Source organism: Pezoporus wallicus, unplaced genomic scaffold, assembly GCF_028554395.1.
Source record: "Pezoporus wallicus isolate ANWC-B61680 ecotype Strahan unplaced genomic scaffold, APGP_CSIRO_Pwel_v1 scaffold_3294, whole genome shotgun sequence".
NCBI classification, from domain to species: Eukaryota; Metazoa; Chordata; class Aves; order Psittaciformes; family Psittacidae; genus Pezoporus; species Pezoporus wallicus.
In genome coordinates this window covers 4,338,238-4,362,038 of record NW_026635478.1, presented here as the reverse complement: position 1 = coordinate 4,362,038, position 23,801 = coordinate 4,338,238, and the positions used below count along the sequence as shown (strand labels likewise).

At 43.5% G+C, this 23,801-nt stretch overlaps 1 protein-coding gene and 1 long non-coding RNA gene across 5 annotated transcripts; both read right to left on the bottom strand.

The window, feature by feature from the left end:
- Window positions 1-1,081: 1,081 nt before the first annotated feature.
- Window positions 1,082-17,481, bottom strand: LOC130608273 (uncharacterized). 4 transcript variants are annotated; one of them, XR_008974496.1, is made up of 4 exons: window positions 17,203-17,481; window positions 16,807-16,893; window positions 15,045-15,241; window positions 1,082-1,703 (listed from the first exon to the last, which is right to left on the bottom strand). It is a non-coding gene; the product is annotated as an uncharacterized LOC130608273 (long non-coding RNA). The 4 variants fall into 4 exon arrangements; XR_008974494.1 differs by having other exon boundaries at window positions 15,045-15,220; XR_008974497.1 differs by lacking the exon at window positions 1,082-1,703 and adding an exon at window positions 13,421-13,634 and having other exon boundaries at window positions 15,045-15,220.
- A 2,471-nt stretch (window positions 17,482-19,952) lies between these two features.
- LOC130608262 (potassium voltage-gated channel subfamily A member 6-like) lies at window positions 19,953-23,396 on the bottom strand. The gene has a single exon (XM_057426070.1). The coding sequence runs from the start codon at window positions 23,303-23,305 to the stop codon at window positions 21,749-21,751; it is 1,557 nt and encodes a 518-aa protein (XP_057282053.1). The 5' UTR covers window positions 23,306-23,396; the 3' UTR covers window positions 19,953-21,748.
- Between the last annotated feature and the right edge of the window lie 405 nt (window positions 23,397-23,801).

The window sequence follows — 23,801 nt, the reverse complement described above, 5'->3', positions numbered from 1 at the left end:
TCTGAAGGGTATCCACAGACTTCTGCAGTATATCCATACTTTATTAAATGCAGCCTACACTTAGGTTGACTCTGAAGAGTCCCAAACAGTATCAGTGTGGAGTGAATGTTGCCTCCAAAGAACTGTGTGCTCACATCCACACTCAGGACTACTGAGGAGTTTGAATCTGGCACCTCAGGGTTTCTTTAAGCCTGTTTTGAGTCACTGGTAGTCAGGAAGTCACAGCTCATCAGAAGATCAGACCCTCAGCCAGCAGCCACGAGGAGATATTACAGCCTAAACTGTTACAGGTGCCAAAAGCTGCCAAATCAGGTTGAGCTGCCTTCCATCCTTTCTCCCTCACACACTGACTGTGAGGACTGGCAAACATGCTAAAAGTCATTTATGTGTATTGATAGAGAGTCCTAGGGAAGTTGGATGTCCAGCATTCCTCAGAGTACCTTCCGAAAATCCCAGTTGTCATGCTCAGGGTATCTTCCACTCCACACTTCCTCTCAGCCTCTCCCTTCACAGAATCCATTCTTCCTAGCAATCCTCCCACTCTCCTACGCAGAGCTGGCAACACACACAGGATGGATCCATCTTTGGTTATAGGCATTTGGCTGCATAACTGACCTTTCCTGCTGCTAAAGGGAGGGGATCCCAGGCCACAGTATCCCACTCTGCGCTTCACTTTTCAGTGAAGGGTTTTCTATCACTTTCAGCACTACACAGCATGGACTTGTGGAGCTTGAAAAGCAACAGTTCTTTATCACAATGGTGCAATAGGAGAAGAATTCGGAGTATTTTCTTAGAAATCTGCAAACAATTATATCGCGTTTTTAGAACTGTCTGGCTATTGTGCCTCCTAAATCACATGAAAGACTACAAACAGTGCTACTTCAGTGAAACTCTACAGCCACTGAAACTAAATCACTGCCTCCTTTGGAGGAGCAATGTACTCACATGTTCACCACAAGAACTGACTGTACATACGCTAAAGCAAGACACTTCCTAGGTAAATGAGAAATACCTCTGGTTTGGGCCCATCCCTTAGATATCAGATATTAGGCACGAACATGATGATTACTACTTGTAGAGCTATGTGAAACATCTACCATTTATTTGAGTTATGAAAACACAGTTTTAAATAGCACAGTAATCCAAGGCCAAAAGACAGGCAGACAAATGGGCAGACTTTGGCCACTTGTTAGATCCTCTAGTGAAAGCTATTTGCTCTTATAAGGGCTGACCTTATGCATTCGCCAGGACTAAATGCTCCACTTGAAAAAACATTTAAAGTAAGTTTCAACAATGGAGTCTTTTGGAGGTGCCCAGTGTCAATTTCCAGCTTCCCACAGCACTCAGTGCTTGACTGAAGCTTTTGATGAACAGCTCATAAATTGCTGTTATTTAGCCACTGGCAATTGAATCCAGCTTTATTTAGTTTTCCCAGAAATCAGACAAATTTGAATCTTATATGGGATTCTCCCTGCCTCCTCCCTCCATCCCCATTCACATCTAGTTTCGGTTTCCTGGAACTAAGAGTGTTAACCCCTTTAACAAAGACCAGCAACAAGAAAACCGTAAATCAAGGCAACCACTTTCCTGTCCATAAATGTTGTATTCCCTGCACACAGAGAAACTTCTCCAACTCTGCAGTAAGAAGATGCAGCAATGTCTTTTGCAGCATCCTGACAGCCTTGCAGCATCCGGAATCCAGCCTAGCAAGGGAAAAAAAAAAGTGTTACATGTTAAAAAAATGCCCAAGACAAATGTATTATTTTGCACGGATCACAGTTAAGAAACATCAACCTAAGTGTTAATTTCTTAATAAGAATGACTGAAGAGACCAAATTTGATATATCTTATCAATATAACTACTGCTGGCTACAATGGAAAGTGCCACAATTTTTTCCTTACCTTGACACCTAGTGGAATTTGATTTATGGGGGATTTTTCCTTCTGGCTGACAGGAATTATACGCATCTATTCTTGCAGGAGATGAAATATGCATATTAGAAGGTTACAAAGTTTGTTAAGATGCATTACAGTGCTGTACTGCTCCAAGAATAGAGACCCAAGGTCTGATCCTTACTATAACAGACACTTTATTAATTCCTGAAGCCATTTTCTTTGTGTCTAATTTTAAGTCCTTTTAAGGCAGATCTACATTAACAATTTGGCTTAGAAGTCTTTTCCCCCATGCGAAGATCAGGAAAGCCCATCAGAGCAAGAGTGGCTTTTTTTTTTAATAATTTTTTTTTAATCAGATCTAAAATAATTTATTGAGACAACGAATGGAAACTATGTTGGGTCTGCAAGGACTTTTCTTCATTTAGACACTTCTTCATTGTCACACTTCGATGCTGTCCATTCCAGCTGCATCCAGGTCCATCTGTGCTGGTGACACATGAAACCTAAAGGGCTATTCATAAGTTACTAAAAATATCTGCAGTCCTCCATGACAAAAGAGAGGGAAAGGGAAGACAAAAGTGACTGGAATAAATGTGGCACTTGAACCTTCCTATAAAAGTGTTGCAATCTGAAATGTCATACAAGAGTTCCTCATAACTTAAGCAATACTTACTTTCCTTTTCCCTCTTTATGTCAACAGTGCAAACCCTCAATTCTCCTAGCCTAACATGCCCCTAAGGGTTACCTGTTGCATTTTTCTTTACATAGGATGGCACATATGTGTTCCTACGGTTACCCTAAGTAGGCTTTGATTTGCAAGGTTTTTGTAGCAGAGGTGCTACAGAGGTGGTTTCTGTGATAAGCTGCTAGAAGCTTCCCCCATGTCTGACAGAGCCAGTTCCAGCCAGCTCGAAGATGGACCCACCACTGGGCAAGGCTGAGGCCATCAATGATGTTGGTAACACCTCTGAGATAATGTGTTTAAGAAGGCGTGAAAAAAAAACACAAACCCAAAACAAAACAAAAAATTGCACAACTGCAACTAGGAGAGAGCAGTGAGAACATGTGAGATGTTTTTATTTCTTATTATCCTACTCAGATTTGATTGGCAGTAAATTAAACTCATTTTCCAATTTGAGTCTGTTTTGCCCATGATGGTAATTGGTGAGTGATCTCTCCCTGTCCTTATCTCAACTCAGGAGCCTTTAATTATATTTTTGTTCTCCCCTGTCCAGCTGAGGAGGGGAGTGATGGAGCAGCTTTGGTGGGCACCTGCTGTCCAGCCAGGGACAACTCACCACAGATACATGCTTAGGATGTGATATTAAATTAATCATTTTAGGATTCCTGAGTCCTAAACAAAATTCTGAGGTCCAGACTTAATTTAATTGTGTGAGTACTTGAGAGGGCTCATCACGAGCTTAAAGAAGTTAAACATGTGCCTGCCTAAATGTCATGAATAGCTCAAGCCTTGCACTGCAAGGAGTTTACACCGTTTATAGTTTTACACAGTATTTTCTACCAAGACAGTTCCATTTCCCACTCACTACAGAGTGTGAAAGCAGCCTAATGCAGTATGAAGACCATACTCTTTCTAGTCCTTCTGCTCCCGTAATTCCTGCTACTGCTTGACAATGACTCAAGTATCCAGGAGAAAAAAAAGAGCAAGAACTGGCTATAAAAAGAGTGTACCAGTGAGAAAGGCCTAAGCCAGAAGGTTGGTTGCAACATTGCCAAACCCCACAGGAGGAGAACGAAATAAGCGGGAGAAACATCAGAGACTGGAGAAGCCTACAGAGTGAACAAGGTTTGTCAAGAGCTCTGTCTAGATTCAGAAAGGAGAAAATGCCAGTGGTACATAAAATATATAAATATGCATGCTTACATCTATATAAACACATTCGCAGTCACACAGAAGCTACATATTTAAGCAGACTGTAGATACCTAGAGATGTGTAAAGTATGACAAAATTTGTAAAATGCATTCGCTTTTCATAAAGTTTTCTAAGAATAAGACAGCTCTGCCAACAAAATGTACGGCCTGCTTGCTTTGAGTTCACCAAAGCTGTGAGAAATCCGATTTGCAGGCTAAATCTGTGCTGATCTTCAAAGCAATATTCCCTCACTGAAGTTTCTTTAATGTAAGCTTTTCCCTGCATATTTTTGTGCTGAAGAGGGGAGTTTCCAATCCAAGGATTACGAAGACTGAACAAGCTGGTACACATACAAAAGCTAGCTCATAGTTTTAAAAATTTCAGAGCAACAATGGTTACTAGAGATTGCTTGGAGTTTGATAAGTCAAAGACCCCATCAAACAAAGGCACAGACAGATGTCTGCAACAGCTGCATTAATTGAACCTATGACAAATCACAGTGGGGTTTGTTGGTCTGATTCTACTTTTAGTTTAATACTGATGTATTTGATGTGGATCTTCCCCAAAGTCAGTAAAGGTGTTCCCCTGGAAAAAAAAATAAAATAGAAGAAAAGAGTCTACATATTCTATATTTGATATCTAGGATCTCCTTTTAACCATAGTGTACATTAATAATCCAGCAAATGTTTAGATATTGTAAAATATATTTCCTTAATAACTCAAGTCTGTCATAAGCCGCCAACACCCTATTGCAGCGCAGGTCGTACATCCGAGTGTTATCTTGTCAAATGCCTACATGGTCCACAGGATGGCACTGTGCCACCCCGCAAACTCGCTACAGGCTTTTGGTGGCTTTTCCTGACAGCAGCAGTCGGTATAAGGCAGGCTTTTTCACACCACAGTTTTTTTCCTCTGAATTTTCAGGCTTTCCAGAATTCAGCATAATTCCACAGATTCTCCCATGCCGGCACAACAGCTGACCTTGTGTGTCTTTGCTCAGAAAGATCACCATCTGCTTTCTGTGGGCATTTTGCTTCAATAAACAACAGTAAGCTAACCCCTGAAAAGGTTTACCCTGGTAGCCACACAGCAACCTCCAGAACAACTGCTTCTTTTTTGCTGCCGACAAACTGTATTTGATAAGCCTGAAACTAATTAATAACAGTGTATCCTGGGCTGCATCAAAAGGAGTGTGACCAGCAGGTCGAAGGAGGTGATCCTGCCCCTCTACTCTGCTCTCGTGAGACCTCACCTGGAGTACTGTGTGCAGTTCTGGTGTCCTCAACATAAAAAGGACATGGAACTGTTGGAACAAGTCCAGAGGAGGGCCACGAGGATGATCAGGGGACTGGAACACCTCCTGTATGAAGACAGGCTGAGGAAGTTGGGGCTGTTCAGCCTGGAGAAGAGAAGGCTGCATGGAGACCTCATAGCAGCCTTCCAGTATCTGAAGGGGGCCTATAGGGATGCTGGGGAGGGACTCTTCATTAGGGACTGTAGTGACAGGACAAGGGGTAACGGGTTCAAATGTAAACAGGGGAAGTTCAGGTTAGATATAAGGAGGAAGTTCTTTACTGTGAGGGTGGCAAGGCATTGGAATGGATTGCCCAGGGAGGTTGTGAATGCTCCACCCCTGGCAGTGTTCAAGGCCAGGTTGGACAGAGCCTTGAGTGACATGGTCTAGTGTGAGGCGTCCCTGCTCATGGCAGGGGGGTTGGAACTTGATGATCTTAAGGTTTCTTCTGACCCTAACTATTCTATGATTCTGTGATTCTATATTCAAAGTACTGTACAAAACAAATTCAGTTAACAATCTTGCTAATTATCACATAATTCTACTTAAGATCACTGTAAAAGCTTGAAATTTGCGTGGCCTAGAGCTATCTATCATGGACTGGAGGGTGCTCAAGCCTTTACACACACATGCATGGACACACTTGGCACATATGCTGCAGCTCAACTGATACAGCATCCACAGAGTTTCACAGTCCTCTACCATTTATAGGTCAAAGATGGAGACAAACCACAGACATTAAAATTTGGACTGTGGATCAGATTTCAAAGCCTTCTCATCAGTGTTTGAAGATCCTGTGACACAGGGTTTAGATTTTTCCTTAGACTCACAAAGCTTCCCGTCAAGAAAAATATTCTGGGAGAACTGCAGAGTCACTTACTCTAAATTAAAATTCAACAAGATACGCTTGTCTTTATTACGAATTTTGAAAGGGGTCACAAAGGTCATTTATTTCAGCCTAAAGTATCTGAGCTGATGAAGTAACTTGAGTTTTACTCAAGTTGAGCCTAAACTTCTGCATCAGCTTTAACTTCATCTGCTTGCCCTTGTTAAAGCTTTATCTGTTTCATCTTCACTGCTGGTTTAAATGCTTCTTTTGTAGTATGGATATACCCAGGGAGGCAGCATACAAAATCACAACAAAATACTAGAGCTGGGTCTACAGCAGAGGCAAAGAGAAAAGTTGCCAAGGACAACAGGCTGACAGGGACAGCAAAACAGCCATGGTCCTGCCCTCTGCTCTGCTTATACCAGAGCCCTGGGAAGCAGGATTGCAGCTGCTGCTGCTAAGTGTGGAAAGGGGGTTGGGATGAGGAAACTGCTGCCTTGGCTGTGGCCATGGTAATAGACACCTCTGCTCTTTACCTCTTCCCTCCTCTCAAGGGTCCCCATGGCCCCTCTGTTTCAGATCTTTCTCTCTCTCTGTTCCTCCCCAAGGTTTAACTCTGGCCCTACATATGCACCAATACTTGATTTTGCCTTCACAGCTGAGACATCAGGCTGGCATAAAACATTAATAAACTGAAAGCAACCATATCAATCTATAGGAAAGTTGCCAGGCTTTGATGAAGTCATGGAGTTAAAGGAAAGCGCTGTGAGGGGAGGTATTGTTCTGGTGGACTCCATGCGTGGAAGTGTGAATGGAGGTGGTGTGGTGCAGGTCATATACTCAAGGGATCACCAGAGCAACCATCACCTGGACACAAGGAGTGTGATCAAAACCAGCAATGTAAATACATGCAGAAAGTTAAATTTACAGCTCACTAATCCCTAAGAAGTGGGTAATTTGGGTTCAAAGGATCCTTTGTTCCTGTCACTCTTTCACTGTCAAGTACTAATCCAGTTTAGAGCAAGAGGTAGGATTTTCAAACGTGCTTGCTATTGGTCCAACTCTGTTTCACGATCACTAGAAAAAATTCCCAACAGCCATGGTGTGTTTAAGCTTTAACAGGCATTTTTAAAATGCTACCTTCTATCAAACTTCTGGGAGATATTTATAGTATCTTATGAGTGTCTGACTTGTTAGTTAAGTATGTATATTCCCATTATAATCACCTGAAGACCTACTAGTCAGATTTACAATTATTGGTGGAAAGAAGTGTATGGGCACAGGGAAATACTATCAGAGACAATGTCATTGAGTAAGTAAAGAGGGTCAACATCTCATTTATCCTATTTCCAGCTGTGAAAATAATGATACCCTTTATGGAAGTTACAACCATGTGAAACCAGAAAGAGGCTTATAGAGAAGCTGACTGAAGGTCCCACAGTAATCAGGTGCCCCAGCTGAAAACCAGCCCTGCCTCACATCTTCTGCTTGTGATTCCCTGTAGGAAAAAGGGTGATTTGCATTATCTGGAGAAAAATGAGTTTACCAACACCACACTGATTGTTCCTATAGATCCTTATCACTGATAAACACCCAACTGCATGCTGAGGAGAAAAAGACTTTCTTTCGCTTCTACAGTTGTGGAAATTGAGGCATAGGGAAAAATGAAATGTCAGATCCAGAGCCGGAATGTGCCTGTGAGTACCAGTCTGTCTCCAGACTGGTGTGGTGCTGTGGCAGATCCAACAGCTGAAACTCAAAAGCACTCAAATAGGAACTTCTGTTATGCTTCAAAACACTGAATTTTCGTAACAGGTCTCATTTCCTAACCATATGAAAATCTGACCAGCTCAAAAAATAGACTTCTAAAACACCCTCTACCACCCTGCCTACTTGGCATCAGAAGAAACTGTGCTGATGCATGAATACCAGCTGAGAATTTGGCTCCACTTGGCTGAAACCGAGTCTCTGCATCAGTGAGGTGTTTAAATATTTCCGCCATCAAGAAAACTCTTCATGCACCATGGTGGGCACAAAGACATGACAACAGGCCCTCTCCAAAAATGTGACTCAGGCACCTAAATACATTATAGGACAAGAAGGAATTTGAAAGAGGATTCATCTGGGCCTTTTCACATATGCTTGTTTCTGAATCACCAATATATGACTAAATATAAACCACGAAGAGCCATGATTGCTATTCTATGTATCCTTGCATTTCTCTGAAAAGCCATAAAGGAACAACAACTAGCAAAGCTTTTAAGAGGATTAGTTCCTAGCAATATCAGTGAAAATCTGTAAAAAAAAGTGATCTTGCCAGATTCAAAGTGCAGATTAGACTGCTCAGTACCAGTGAGCTGCTGGCATCCAAATCACCTCCGTGCTTGGAGAGCTAATACAAATATATGAGAGAGATGGTAAACTCCTCCCATCTTCAGCATTTTTTTATCTTCCCTGATAGCAATTCAAGGGGTGAAAAAAGAAAAACCTGCATAAATTTACTTCGTTTGGACTAGAGAAGTTGATGTCAGCTTCTTATCTCCATGGCACATTCAACGGGCTTTCAATTTACTTTGCAGTAAGCTAAGCTCTGGGCTTTGTCAGACAGAAATATTTTGCATGCCTTTAATTATAAGGCAGCCTGTAAGGGATCAGAGAGTCACAAATAAGGGGGTTGCACTGAATATTTTGGGTCTGGGCCTGAAAAAACAGAAATCAAATCAGCATGGCTAAAGCACTGGCCCAAAGCCAATACAGAGCTAGGTAACAGCAGGATTTCCTAGCATTTGGATATATCATTAGTATCATGTACAGGGCCAAATGTTTTTCTGAGTTGGTTTGATCCTCCCCATCCATATGTCAGTTACTACTGTTATGACAGTAATACCACACTGTCTCAGGGAGCAGGAGTCCCCATGTGTGCCTGACGTTATATAGGTATTAGTTAAGAGATAGGCATATTCAAAAAAAGATCTTCCTGTCTAAATGGTTTAGGGAAAAGGATCATCTAAATGACATAATACTGTCCCATTAGGTATAAGGAAGAAGTTCTTTACTGTAAGGGTGGTGAGGCACTGGAACAGGTTGCCCAAAGAAGTGGTAAATCCTCTATCCCTGGCAGTGTTCAAGGCCAGGTTGGACAGAGCCTTGAGTGACATGGTCTAGTGTGTCCATGTCCATCCCTGCCCATGGCAGGGGGGTTGGAACTAGATGATCTTAAGGTCCTTTCCAACCCAAACCACTCTGTAATTCTATGATTTTACTGCTGAGGCACTGAGATATGTAGGACATCCAAAGCCCATGTGACAGTACTGGGGACTGCCCCCTTGACTCCAAGTCCAATATTTAATTACAAGACCTTCCTTATTAAGTGGTCTTTTAATTAATGAAAAACCTTACATAACCTTTTGATTGTTGCAAATCAGTAATAAGCAGAAATGCCAGGGCAAGAAGTACCAGCGGGTGTTTTTTCTGCTGAGTAGGTTACGTGATTGGGAGATGAAAAATGGAGAGGAAAGCTGCAACAGTCTCCAAAACCCATCACAGTTATATCACAGCTGCAGCTGGCTTGATCAATATGTATTCAGACATCTTCTATTGAAATGGTGATTAACGGTTACTATGCAAAGAAGAGCTCACTAGTCATCTTTTCTGAAATCCACTTAGCTAATGGCAGTTCACAAATCCCCACAGTTGGTTTTTAAAGAGCCAACAGAAAAAGGTAAGTAAGGGGGTGAGCTACAGCACACTGCAGATAGCATCTTCTACTTCCATTCTTCCCAGTACACCCAGGAAATTATCCGTAATCATTTTTTTCTTTTTTTTTCTCTTTATTTTCCGTATTACATATTCTAGGAGTAGAAAGATCCCAAAAGGTTACCTGCTGAGTGGAAGCAGGAGGAGTTCAGAAACAGGGGGAGATCACAGTTCATAAAGACACATTCCAGCAAGTCAGACTGCATTGTAAAAGCAGTCTGGACTCATTAAACAATTTTTTTACCTGCACAGGGTTTTCTAGTTGCAGAAAAGAACAAGTGGCTTACCTCAGCAATAGCCAAAGCACTAGAACGTCCCTTCTGTCACTACTAATACATGCTGAGGTACCCATACCATTTGGTCTGTTGTTTCATCTTTTTAGGAGCATCTGAATATCACCTCACTGATTCAAGAAAGTATCGGAGCTGATACCAGATCCACACTGCTTGTAATCAGGAACAATCAATGGCTACCATTGCATTGCTTGGAAAAAATTCATATTTTACCTTCTTTATATATATTTCCTTTAAAAAGATAATTTTAAAAAGCAAAAAAAACCCCAAACATTCAGAACATTAAGAAAATGATCACGCACATTACGAAATTCTCCAAACATGCATTTTCTAAAAAAAAAGAGCTGAAATGGAACTCTTCTCACAAATATTGCGATTTTGAGGAAGAGGCATCTTTTGATGGAAATGTGTCCTACAGAAATGTTTGTAATCCACCAACAGAAAACTGTAATAGATCATCTAATAACAGACTAATGGATAAGCAGTTGTGAATACTCCCAAAAATCTTTCTGAATGTCCTTGTGCCATCTGCAAGGACAGACTACAAAGATCAATTGCTTTGTGGGCATTATTTCGTAAGCATGAAAGACTATAGTCTACAGTACTAAAAGGAACGTACTTGACAGTACTATTTGGACACATTAAAATATAAGCGCAGTTGAAAGCTTGAGAAATATGCAATATATCTGTGGCATTTATCTAAAAAAAAAATAAAATTACAGGATAAATTAGATGTTCAAAGTTTGGCCATCTGACACCAAACAGGACCAGTAGAAAAACAGATATTCTGTACCCTTTTGTTTTACGCACTGATGACGAATCATAGAATAGTTAGGGTCAGAAAGGACCTTAAGATCATCTAGTTCCAAAGTGGGATTCAAACACAAAGCAGGGCTGTTCCTCCACCACTGACAAAGGAGCTTGTACACAGAGCTCCTGACTGTTTAATGACAGGCCTACCCTTAAAAATATAAACCCATGTCGTGGTTTAAACTCTAGCCAGACAGCTTGTTCACTCACTCCCAGTGAGTGAAAGCAATTGAGGGCCCCCCCCGGGGCTCTCCCCTTCCCCACTCCCGGAGGAACGGGGAGGAGGATCGAAAGAGTGCAACTCCTATGGGTTGAGACAAGAACAGTCCAGCAACCAATGTACAACACAAATCACCACCGCTACCACCACCAACAACAGTGATAAGAGAAAATAACAAGGGAAGAGAATACAGGACCACCGGCCAAGAAACGAGTCCCACCCGGAAGCCCGTGTCCTTCTGGGTAACTCCCAGTTACCCCCCACCCCGGCCATGACGTGCTGTGGTATGGAATACCTCCCTGGCTAGCCCAGGTCAGGCGCCCCATCTCTGCTTCCTCACAGCTTCCCCCCCTCCCTGGCAGAGCATGAGCCTCACAAAGTCCTTGGTCAGGGTAAACATCACTTAGCAACAACCAAAAACATCGGCATCACCAGCACTGCTCCCAGGCTGGAAGTCAAAACACAGCACTGCACCAGCTACCACGAAGGAGAAACATGACTGCTACTGCTGAACCCAGGACAACCCATTATGAGAACGAAGGTCCTGACTGAGGAAGATTTAAAACTGAAGCATGGAGAGGGCAAATAGGGTCAGAAGTTGGTCACAAGTTAAGAGCATGTTAATGCTTCACACACTGGATAGAGTGTTCTTGAGCTGTTTACTTTGCAATGCAAAGCCATGAAAAGAGAATATATGTAAATAATATTTATGCATAAATAAATCAGAGTGGCTTGAAAATTCACAATAAATGCATCTCCCATGCTTCTTACACATCCTCATAAATCAACATAAATTTACTTGTAGGATTTGCTCCTGTGCTCTTTAACTGTACTCCCTGTCAAAGTTGATATCTCCTCGCTAAAAGACAAGGTTACGAGGGCAAAGAATATGAAGATTTGTTCTGCAGTGTTAAAGGAGTTACAGATTCTGCTCATTTAGATGCTTGCTTTTGCACCACTCTCAAAAGCTAACTGTACCTTATTCTGCTCCTATTATAAAATCAAAATGCTCTCTCACTATTGGAAAGATCTTGAAGTTCCAAAGAGGTATACACCATTTTAATCATACAAGCCCTCTCACCAGCTTTTTGCTCTGTGTTTGTGTGGTGATTGCTGCAGTAGGATCTTCACCATTAATGTGTTACAAGCCTCAGCCAACACTGTATACATAACAGCATTGCACATGATATAACAACAATAAATTAAGAAGCACATAAACATATGCTGATGGTGGTTTCTTTCATGAATTTCAAAGCGAACTGATCTCAGAAACAGATGCGACACTGCGTTCATGGTTCAGATGAAACTCATTGCCTCATTCTGTATTTTTCTGATTCCTTTCTGATTTGGCCCACTGCCATAACTCAAGAAATTATGCCAAGCACTGGGGACAAGCCCTTAAGACAATTTACAGACAACTGGATTTGTGTGCACTATCCTGCTAATGTAATTGATAAAGCTCAAATGGTGTCCATATTCATATGCTTTCATAATGTGCATGGTTATTTGTAAAATCTCCTGTGCTTCTCTTTTTCCTTTTTTTTTTACTCAAAGAAGAAAGAGCAGAGCTATTTCTTCTCTTAAAGAGTAGAATAAGCAAGCCAAAATATAGATACAAACCACAAGAGAATGGTTTCCTCATAAAAGTGAACAAAGAGCAGCAACAAGCTAGAAGGCTCAAGAACAAAGTATAAGGACAGGCTCTTCTTGGTGCTTTTCTGACATGGAATTGGATGGATGGGTGAAGCTCACACCTCGGTAAATGTCTATTCTATCTGCTGAGCTTAACAGGGTATTTTGTGACTTTTCCACAGCATGAAATGAAATGAAAGAGTTAAGCAAGGAAAAGTGAAGCTTTATTCTGTCTCTGCCACAACAGTGCCTAGAATAGGAAATTATTCTGCTACCCTCTTGAGACCAGAGTGGCCATTGTTACCAACTGCTCTGACCTTCCATTCAACAAAAGTTGTTGAAGATCATACATCTCTGTTGATTTCTGCATCCAAATCAGATAACCTGGCTGAGCTGTAGCAGAGCTGGCTTAAGGCTTTTCTCAAAACGCACTGTTCCAATGATTCCAGGGAGCTCATGGTAACAAGGACTTACCAGAGACCCCAGGAAGAAGGAAGGTCATCACAGAGAGGTCTGGATAGGGAGAAAAGATCAGACAAGATCAGCAGAGGTTCCAGGTTGAGGGGAAGAGCAGTGAACAGAGACCGGTGTTTTTTTAAATGGTGTGAATTTTACTCTCTGCCTCCAGACTAGTTCCTAGCGTGACTTGGTACCCTCAGCCCCAACCTACCCACTCCTAGGATTTCTTTTGCTTCCCCCAGTCTCATAGAGAAAAAACATCTCTCAAGACTTACAGTTCTTCCCCAGTTCCCCCTCCTACAGCCCCCCCCCCCCCCCCCCTTCCCCCCAGTATTAAATAATAACATCACGAGGATCTGGTGGTACACAGCTAAATGGGTGCAGTATGGCAAATGAGCTGGAGGTAACAAGGAATGAGGGAAGATCTTAAAATTTCTCATTTATTCAGCATCTTAAATACATCCCAGGTGTAGGAGAGTGATTCCAGTAGACAAAGTCACTGAACTTAGACTGTTTCCATTGCATGTAACTACTTCCATATTATCCCTTTCATAAATTTAACAAAGTCCATCTGGAAAAAAAACCCAACTGAACCTGTCTTTTGTCTTCATTTCTACTATCCAACCTGGAATGAGCTTTCATTTCTCCTTCTTTGCCTGTTATATTAGAAATCATCCTCTTCTTTCCAGGATAAATTTAATCATAGCCAATTTGTGCTCTACTGGTCAAATCCACCATTGCCTTTTAGCTTACATAGATCCTACCTCTTTTTGGCAACTCTGCCCCCAGTATTTTTGTAACTGCAGGTCTTGTCAATCTTTTGCTGGCCTAGAAAATCAGGCTCTTCCAGCTGCCTCTTGCAGAGCAGTTTCCATTTGCCTGATCATTCTTGCTGTTCTTCTGCACATCCCTCCTGATCAAATTTAGGTCACCAAAAATGCACCCAGCATTCCAGATGAGGCCTTACGGAATGAATATTTCCCAGGTGGTACTGAATGTGCTCCTTCTGAGACTTTCAAAGACTTCCACCTGCAGCTTTTATGGCTGCATTACTCTGGTGGTTCAGTAAGTGACACTGGCACTCTGGCTGATCTGAAAGCATCCCCAGTCTTTTTTGTTGTCTGTCTTCCCCAGCTGATAAGCTTGCCACAAAAATCCCTATCACAACATTAATTTCTGTGCTGTTTAATGTATTTCTTTAAGTCAATTACTAGATTCAGTACTCTAGCTCTGTGCCCTAATATACAATCTTGATGATGACACTGAAGTTGCTTCATTACTAAATTTCATAGTCTCAGCTCTACAGATAATGCTTTAAACAATCCCAGAACTAACCCTTGAGGAACTCCTTTAAGTAGCTCCCTCCTGTCTCACACAGTGTATTTACTCTGTTCTTTACTTACTGTATTCCTTCCGTTCACCCTCATCTTCCCTGTCTGAAGTGGTGTTTTTCACCATACAGCATGCTAGTGGCCTTTATCTGAAGTTCATTGTCCAGTTTCAGGGAAGGTATGATTAAGATCAGCAAAGATAGAGCAGGAAGGAAGTAGCCAAGTTTGTTTGAAGTTAGTGTTCCCTGAAAACGGAGACTCTGAAACCAGCAGATGTGTAGCAAATCTGCCAGGACTGCAACAATTTTTACATAGCCATAGTAGCAAAAAACTGCAGGAGGGTTAGAGTTTGTCTCCATACCTACCTCTGCTCCCCTTCTATTATTATATTACTTAAGACTTGCAATTACATTTATTAAGCTTAAAAAACTCTCACTCCTTGGAAAACATATCCAAGCATGAGGCAGTTGATGGAAACTGGAATAGGAAACAGGTCAGGAATCTAGGGGCAGCAATTGCTCCATTCAACATGGACAATCTGATGACCGTGTACACCCCACGGCAGACCTGAATTCTGCTCCAGTCAGGCATGCGAGTGCAATGTCAAGGACACAAAATAGCTGACCATGGCACAGCAGACAGACACTCACCTTCCCCTTATGGTACGGTAATGGCGCACCTTCCTGAAAACGCCAGAGTGGATAAGCAAACAAAAAGACTGTGGTCCAGTTCTGCTTTCACCAGGGATAAATTTGGAGTCACTTCACTGACGTCAGTGCAGTTATTCCAGAATTGCACCAGTGTAAAAGAGGGCAGCATCTGCTTTCTGAAAATGGATGCCATCAAGCTAATTGAAAACAACAGATGCATCAACAAACAGCAAGAGGAGACAGTAATGTTCCCGTTTTCTTGTAAAATACCATTTAATTTCTCTCCAGAGAATGTAAGAGAATAAACCAATATGTACTCTAAAAGTGAAATCTTCTGTTGGTGTAAAATTCATACAGCCTTTTAGGTGAATGCACCAACGTTTATCTACAACACCTAAAGAGATCTACTCTACACACCTTCATTTACAGCCCTCCTTTTTGGCATTCATTTTTCTCTCTCAGTTACCTAAATCAGGAATCGCACCTTCATGTCCTTAAGGATATGTTTATCTAGCCTTGGGCAGAGAGCAGAATTGGGACTGCTGTTTTCTTTAAACAAGCAGTGGCTACAATACCATTTAAATTTGGTTATTTAGTGACTACACTTGGCAACTAAATTGAGAAATTTGTGATTTATAGCATTTTTTGACTAAAGGTCTTCCAAAACTTTACACACAACTGAGTGTTTTTATATTCATTTAGTGGAAGTGAAGCTAAAGAAGGACTTACTGAACTTTCAATTATATTTTGTAAAACAACAAAAGTTTCCCACGAGTCTTGTCTCTAATGAATAGGCAACATGGCTTCAGTATTTTAGGGTGACCAGGAAGCTGATGAGCACTTTTCCTCCTATAAAACATTTCCTTTCTTTCACTAAGAAAAAGTTTTACACGGGGAAGTTCAATCTATTGCTCCAGCCCCTCTTAGCTTGCACTACAGAAAACATGGATATTTCCTGTAGTGTTTATGAATGAATGTTTATGCTTTAAACATAAAGCATCAGCATAAACCCCACACAGATCACAGTTATGGTTTCCCAAAGTGTAAAACTATGCTATGATATTCAACCTCTGCACCAGCCAACAAGCCCCAGACTTCCCTTGAGCAAGTAAAATCCAGCCACTTAGGAAAGGCATATAGAATTAATATGTACTAACAGCATAAGCAACACTGAAAAAATGACTGTTACTGCAGTTCCTGTCTGCTTTTCCCCCAAAACACTCTTCTGGGTTTATTTCCCTCACTAAGGTCTTGCCTTATTTAGGATGTGACCCTGCAGAAGAAGAACTCCATCTTGTAATTGGTATGCAATTTCATCATCGTCTCTGGTGGCAGCTAAAGACACTCAACATTCACAGGTTCCTTTTATCAGAGGATTAAGTCTTTTCATCCTGCAAGCACCTGCTCCTCTCCTTAACTTTATGTGCAAAGCAGATGACTGCAAATCAGGGATTTGACTGTGAGCCTGCTGATAACATGGATACAATTGTCTTCAGAATAGGATTTGTCTAGAGTGTGAGCACCGAAAAGCAAAGATGAAGAGCTCAGACTGTGCTCTGGGTTACAGCAATGTGAATAGAGTTATCTTGTGCTTACAGGGCTGCAGCAGAGGGCAGAATCTTGTTTAGTCTAAAAACTTCTCTATAAATTTGTATGCACATCTCCACCACTGAGAAAATAAATAAATAAAATCCTGCTGCTCTTATTTTTGTCAATATAACCATAATGAGAAGCTTAACTTTGCTAAGTTTGGTAGACTTACTTGGACTCAAGTCACATGAGAGCTTTTGGGAAAGCTGTGGTTAACTCCTGCTGTAATCTGCAGATCTTTCCCTGATATAGACAGGACCTCAAGAAAAGAACAAATAAAAATAAGCATTTTAAGAAACAGTACATATGTTTTGACTTGAGGTAAAAGATTGAAGTTGAAGCCCAGTATAAACCAAGGTAGTTGTACTAAATGGAGTTTTGCCAACTTGAATCAGCAGATGGTGAGAATCTGGCTCATACTACATTGATGTATTTCATTATTATCTTCTCTTTTTTCACCTAGAACCACATTCTCTCTTTAGGCTGCAAATCTTAATTAGGAAATCCTGCCTCATTAATCCCAAGAAATTCTCAGTCATTAATTTCACAGAAGAAAAAGAAACCTTACCTACTTCTGCTAAAGCAGCAGATGCTGGAGCTGTTTGTTCCTTTGCTTTTAGGATTGGTGCTGTTCTTTCAATCGCACTATGGAAGACACGTCAGTCCTTACCCTGTCTTTTGCTGCCCTGAATTTCCTTTGTACTCATTCTTCTTCATCTCCATAGGACCTCTGTACACTGAACGAGGGGGGCTAGGACAGAACACCAAGTCCGATCACCTTCACTTCCATAGCTGCTGTAGCAGTGACTTTTTACTCATGAAAGCTGGATCAGAAGGAACAGGGCCAAACCAGCAGTCCTGAACTATGACTTTTTCCAAGCAAGAGCAAAACAGGAATTTCATCTTGGAGGTAAGTGCAGAGATACACCAATAATACAGGCTTTGAAATATCACATAACAGCTCTTCATGCCTTTCACACTTACTGTCTTTGATGTGGTCAATGAGTTACAGACAGAAAAAAAAACAGTGTTCTCAGTAAAATTCTTCCCTTTCCTTCCTTTCCCACCTCCAATGAGATGCCTTCTGCCCCGTCTTGCTTTGGTGTAAAACACCCCATGGGAAAATCATCGGGGGAACTGATTGTTGCAAAACAGCCTAGGGTTCAGGAACAAGCAACAGCCTCTTTCACAGCAAAACTACTTCCTAACAAGATCGTTGAAAAGGAAGTATCTGGGTTTTTTAAACTGATGCTTTAGCTTGTATTCCTTGCCACCAGGCACCCAGTTGACTCTACATTCACAGGCCAGGTGCCCCTCAGCTCCTTGACTGCGAGTGCTCAGACTGTCCTTCACACGCTCCCCACCTCTCTGTGTGCAAGAATATACAAATATAATCCCCTCTCATCTCCTGGTTTGCACTCTCTGCTTTCACATGCTGAAAACTGTCTGTCTGAAGTTGGACAGGACAGTTGTACATGACATAAGGTGGTGGGATCATTTTCAGTAAGCAAAGAAACAGCTGTAAAGACAAAGTGCTAATATCTAAAACCTGAAAATATGCAATGAGTGCTTTTGCTTGTAGCCACAGTCGCAGGGTAAAGAGAAACAGTCTGGGAGGTTGTTATGGAAACAAGTCCCTGGAGGTGCCTACTTTGCTTCATGAGGATGTGCTCTGCCTTCAGAAGGAAACAGCTAGACAGATTTGGATTCTGGACATCCGGGAGTGAGTGCTAAGGGCTGAGAACTTGAGGTAAGATTTTTGAAAGTGACACTGTGATTTGACGACATGAGTCCTCTGTGAAGCCAGTGGCAGAGGTGCCACTAAGTCCCATCAATCACTTGAAAACAAAATCCAAAGGCTCCTTAATGAAAATGTTGAATTCCAGAACTTCTATAGCACAGAGTGTTATTGACGACTCTGGGATTTCACTGCCTTGATTTTCAGAAGGTGCTTAGAGAAGGATTTGCATGGCTAAATGGAAGTCTCAGGGTTAGTTTCCAAGCTTCTGTTGGCTTTTTGTATTTCTCTTGGCTCTAACACAGAAAACCCAGGGAGCAAACACCATTCCTGTTTTCACATTTTCATTTACACTTTCTTTTCAGAACTGAAAAATGTGGATGGCAAAAAAGTACACAAAGCTGCCTGGTTGCAACAGAGCTCCTTTGCATCAGTGCTTTGGGTGTGCATCTGCACGCATGCATGCATTTGTATGGACATTTTCAGAAACTACAACACTTCAGCTACAAACTCACTGCTGAATTTCACCTGAGAGCAAGAAATTTCTTTCTAAGAGCATTTTTCTTAGACATGCTGGGATTATGCTACCAGTAATGTTATCTCTAATCTTTCCTTTTGCCAGAGCCTCTGTGCCCAGGCGTCTGTCATGCTGGCTGAAAGAACAACCTGTTATGAGCAGGGAGGGCTCCTGCCTGGCAGGGGCAACAGGGTCAGGCCCAAGGGAAGAAATGAGCACAGGAATTTTCTGACGTAGGCTCCTCCTGATCTTGTGCTTAACCTGAGTTTTTTATATCTTACTTTGGGGAAACTTTTATCAGCTGACACACTCAGGCATAAAATAACCCCAAACATGGGCATTCTGCTAGGAGACAGCAGGAGCCTTGAAACATCCCTCTTAAATAGCAGGTTCTTTTGCTAGTTTCTAGAACATCTGCTTGAGCAACACAAAACGTGAAATGAAGTCATTCCCATGCACTCACAGAAAAGATTTCTTTATAGTGATCCTGAAATACAGCTAAGAACAACAGCCTTTTACTAAGTAAACTCAGCGACCAAGACAACTTTTTACATAAAATCAATAGACATACACCACCGTGCTGATCCTTTCTCAGTCCCACTTACTCACCAGGATTACTTAACCACCAGCTTGTTACATGCTTCAAGGGATGCAGAATGGCTCCCAAAGCCCAGACCTTCAGGCATTTGCCTCAGTCCCAATGAAACAAAGAGGAATTAGGCACCTACACATTCAGGCAAACTCCTCATCACATCATATATGTCTCCCAGACTGACCTGCAGTAACTGAGACAAGTGACATTTTGCTACTGATTTCAGAGAGAGAGAACAGATATTTTAATATAAAGGTTGTGCATTGACCCCAGGGGAGATCCCTGAACACTAAAAACCTCTGAGAAGACAACGGGACTCTGGAGAAATACAGCAGTTAAGATTTACACAAACAACTTCTACCATATGATCAGGGCCCAGATGAGGAGAAGACATAATAAAAGCACTCTAGGCATGGGGCCAGATCTCAAGACAACAAAAACCAAGCAGGATAACAAAGATGAAAACAGACTGAATCTCACAACCAGTTCTATAGCCTATTCTGACTATATTACAGTATAGTCCTTTAGCATTCTTAGTCTTACGGTTGAAAAGCATAATATAAAGTGTATTCTATATATTTTGCATCTTGATAGTATGTCTGGTTTATGTATTACATGAGTCACATGCAATATGTAGTACATTCTAATACGCATATCACACAGTATGATGCAAGGCATTAATGGCTGCCTTTGCTTTCATACACATGCACACATGTGAATGCAGAGTATACACTTAGATTTAAAACAACAAAGACTTTCCCTTGCAGGCAAATTTGCCAATAGAATCTGAAAACATCCATTTCTCCTTCTCACCCACTGGCAGCTTTTGAAACACTCTAAGGTTTGGGGTAAGGCAGAGCTGATTAAAAAAACCTAAAATGATCTGGGAAGCAAAATGTGCATTTTAAGATCCAACCCCTTGGTCCCTTGGCAAACCCAGCACTGCAGGGCAAGTTACGCATTTTGCATTGCTAGCATAGATGGCTCTCATAAAACCTAGTTCATGCAAAAGACATTCCTGTGCCTTCTGTCCATGAAATACCAAGAACTGGCTAGATGAGTAATGCAGCAAAAGCATGTCTCCTAGGCTAGCTGTTTCTCCCCTCATTTGAAAGGTCTGGGGTATGCTGTTGGGTTTGTGCAGATGGCTTAGGGAAGTTTGTATCTGTGCCAATTTCAGTCTCAAATGCTGACACACTTTACCCTGGGGCATTTTACGCTTGTGACCCTCTAAATCAGTGCAGGCTTCAGACAGCAGAGGTGCAGCTGTCTGTGGTCCAGGATTTTAGCCATGTCAACAAAATACCAACAGGTAAACTTCCCTAACCTATACAAATGCTTCAATAAAAACACAGTGAAGTCAATTGCTCTCACATGCCTGACTACAGAACTGAGTATCTGAAGCACAAAGCACATTTCATTAAACAATAGTGTGTGGAGATAACAAATGAACTTACTCAAATGTGCCTTGCTTCAGAAGGCACTTACCACTATGAAGATTAAGTTGGTACAATAAAAGCCAATTAACATCAGGGCACTGACAAAAATATGGCTGAAATAAGCTGAAAAACACAGAGAATCTTTACCAAGCCTGTTGATTTCTATAAGCCTGTTTTTGATAAATCGTACGTGGTCACAAGTAGCAAAGAGCTTTTAGTTCTATGCATCTTTTTTGAAACACAAACCAAGAGGATCTTCAGCATGCCAAGTGTTGCAAAGAAGGCAGGCATCTACTTGCTGACTTTCTCTTACAGCTGCAGAACTCACTGTGATGCTGGACACAGCGTTTCCATTATTCAAAGGCAATGGCATGGCAGGCGTGACTTATTCCACAGCCAAGGGCACTGCACTGGCACAGGAACCATGGGCACAGCTCGAGGCAGATGTTTGTAGCCCCTTTAACTGTTTACTCCCTTCTAAATCCTTCAGCTGAAGTAGTGTCAAGGGCTTCTCTGCTAGCGGAGTAGACAGGCAAAGTTTCACCGCAAATGGTGAATTAAAGCAGTCTTCAAAAACAGAAAGAAATTCACAAGGGAGTGGGGGATGACAGTTAGCACTCCACAGAATAAAGCAAGAACATTTCTGGCTGCACATGGTAATGAGAAACAGCAAATCAGGACAGAAGAGCCCATTATCACAATCATTCTGTTTACAGTATCACAGTTCACAGTCTGGCATGTAAATGCTGAATAGATCCAGCTGCTAGTAAGAAGACGGCTGTGCAGCAGCTTGCAGCTCCATGTCTGGACCCAGGCTAACAAAACTGATCACACTTCTGTCAGCATTTTCTTCTCTTTATAACCCTGGTTGTTGGGAGGAATGAAGTTGGAATATTTCATGGACTCCAGGTCTTCTGCTTCCAGGAATTCAGATTTGCTCAGAGATTGATTACTGTCCCCCTTCTTGGGCTCAGAGAAGGGTGACTGCTGTTGGCCACAGGTGACATGGGTGTACTGGCACTGCTCTTCATGATCAGTCTCTCGGTGGTAGAAGTAGTTGAAGTTGGACACGATGACAGGGACAGGGAGGGCAATAGTGAGCACACCTGCGATGGCACACAAAGAGCCCACAATCTTGCCGCCAATTGTCATGGGATACATGTCACCATAGCCCACGGTGGTCATGGACACCACAGCCCACCAAAAAGCATCAGGGATGCTGGTGAACAGGGAGTCAGGGTCATCAGTCTCTGCAAAGTAGACAGCACTGGAGAAGAGGATCACCCCGATGAACAGGAAAAAGATGAGGAGGCCCAGCTCCCTCATGCTGGCCTGGAGGGTCTTCCCCAAGATCTGCAGCCCCTTGGAGTGCCTGGAGAGCTTGAAGATCCTGAACACTCTGACCAAGCGGATTACTCTGAGGATGGCCAGGGACATGGCTTGCTGCTGGCCCCCATTGTTGCTGCTGCTCCCAGGCTGCTGCTTCTGTTGTTGCTGCTGGGCCAGCTCGGTGCCCAGGGTGATGAAGTAGGGGATGATGGCCACGATGTCGATGATGTTCATGATATTGCGGGAGAACTCGGGCTTGCTGGGGCAGGCGAAGAAGCGGACGAGGAGCTCAAAGGAGAACCAGATGATGCACAGGGTCTCGATGAGGAAGAAGGGGTCGGTGAAGAAGGGTCCGGCGCCTGCGGCAGTGCGCAGGGGCGGCGGAGTCCCGCTCGGCGCCGCCGGCGGTGGCAGCAGCAGCAGCGCCTCGTCGCCGGGCGGCGCCGCTTCCCCAAAGCCGGGCTGGGGGCCCTTGGGCTCCTGCCGAAACTCAGGCAGGGTCTCCAAGCAGAAGATAACGATAGAGATGAGGATGACCAGCACGGAGACAATGGCGATGGCCCGGGCTGGCCCTGAGCTCTCGGGGTACTCAAAGAGCAGCCACACCTGGCGCTGGAAGTGATGCTGTGGCAAGGGCTTCTCCTCCTCTTGAATGAAGCCCTCGTCCTCCCGGAAAGTCTCAATGGCCTCCTGGCCCAGTTGGTAGAAGCGGATCTCCTCCAGGAAGATGTCGAGGGGCACATGGACCGGCCGGCGGAGCCGCCCTCCGGACTGGTAGTAGTAGAGGATGGCGTCGAAGCTGGGCCGGTTGCGGTCGAAAAAGTACTCGTTGCGGAGCGGGTCGAAGTAGCGCACCCGGCGGCTGGGGTCGCCGAGCAGCGTGTCGGGGAAGATGGAGAGGGTCCGCAGCTGCGTTTCGAAGCGCAGCCCCGAGATATTGATCACCAGCCGCTCGCTGCTGCAGCAGCTCCCGCCGCTCCGCTCCTCGCCCGGCGCCTCCGCCTCGCCGCCGCCCGCCCGCGGGGCCGCCAGCGCCAGCGGCTCCTCCGCCCGCATCCCTCCCGCTCTGCCCCGCTCTGCGCCGCCGACTCGCCCCGCTTCGCTTTCAGCGGGCGGCCTCGCCGCTGGCCGCCATCGCCCGCCGCCACCCCTCCTGTTGCGCCTCGCTGTGGCCGCGCTCGCCCGGCGGCTCGGTGGGGCTCCGTGCGCGGCTCAGCTCCTCCTCCGGCCGCGGTCCCGGCTTCGTCCCCGGCGAGCTGCTGCACGGCGCTCCCGGCTCTGCCCTCCCTGCCGTGCACACACACACACACACACACACACACACACACACACACGAGAGGGGGGGAGAGAATGTGGAGGAGAGGGAGGTGTGCGAGTAACACACGTTACACAGAGGCAGAGGAGAGGTACACGCAGCCACACACGGAAGGACAGAGGCACGCAGATAGAGGCAGCGCCAGCACGGACACGCTCAGATACAGAGAGATGCACGCACCCACCCGTGGAAGTGCGCTGACGCTGGCGCTCGTACCCCTTCCCCGGACCTCGCCGC

Excerpts from the sequence above, each read along its gene's own strand:
- LOC130608262 (XM_057426070.1), bottom strand. The coding sequence starts at position 23,305 with ATGCGGGCGGAGGAGCCGCTGGCGCTGGCGGCCCCGCGGGCGGGCGGC.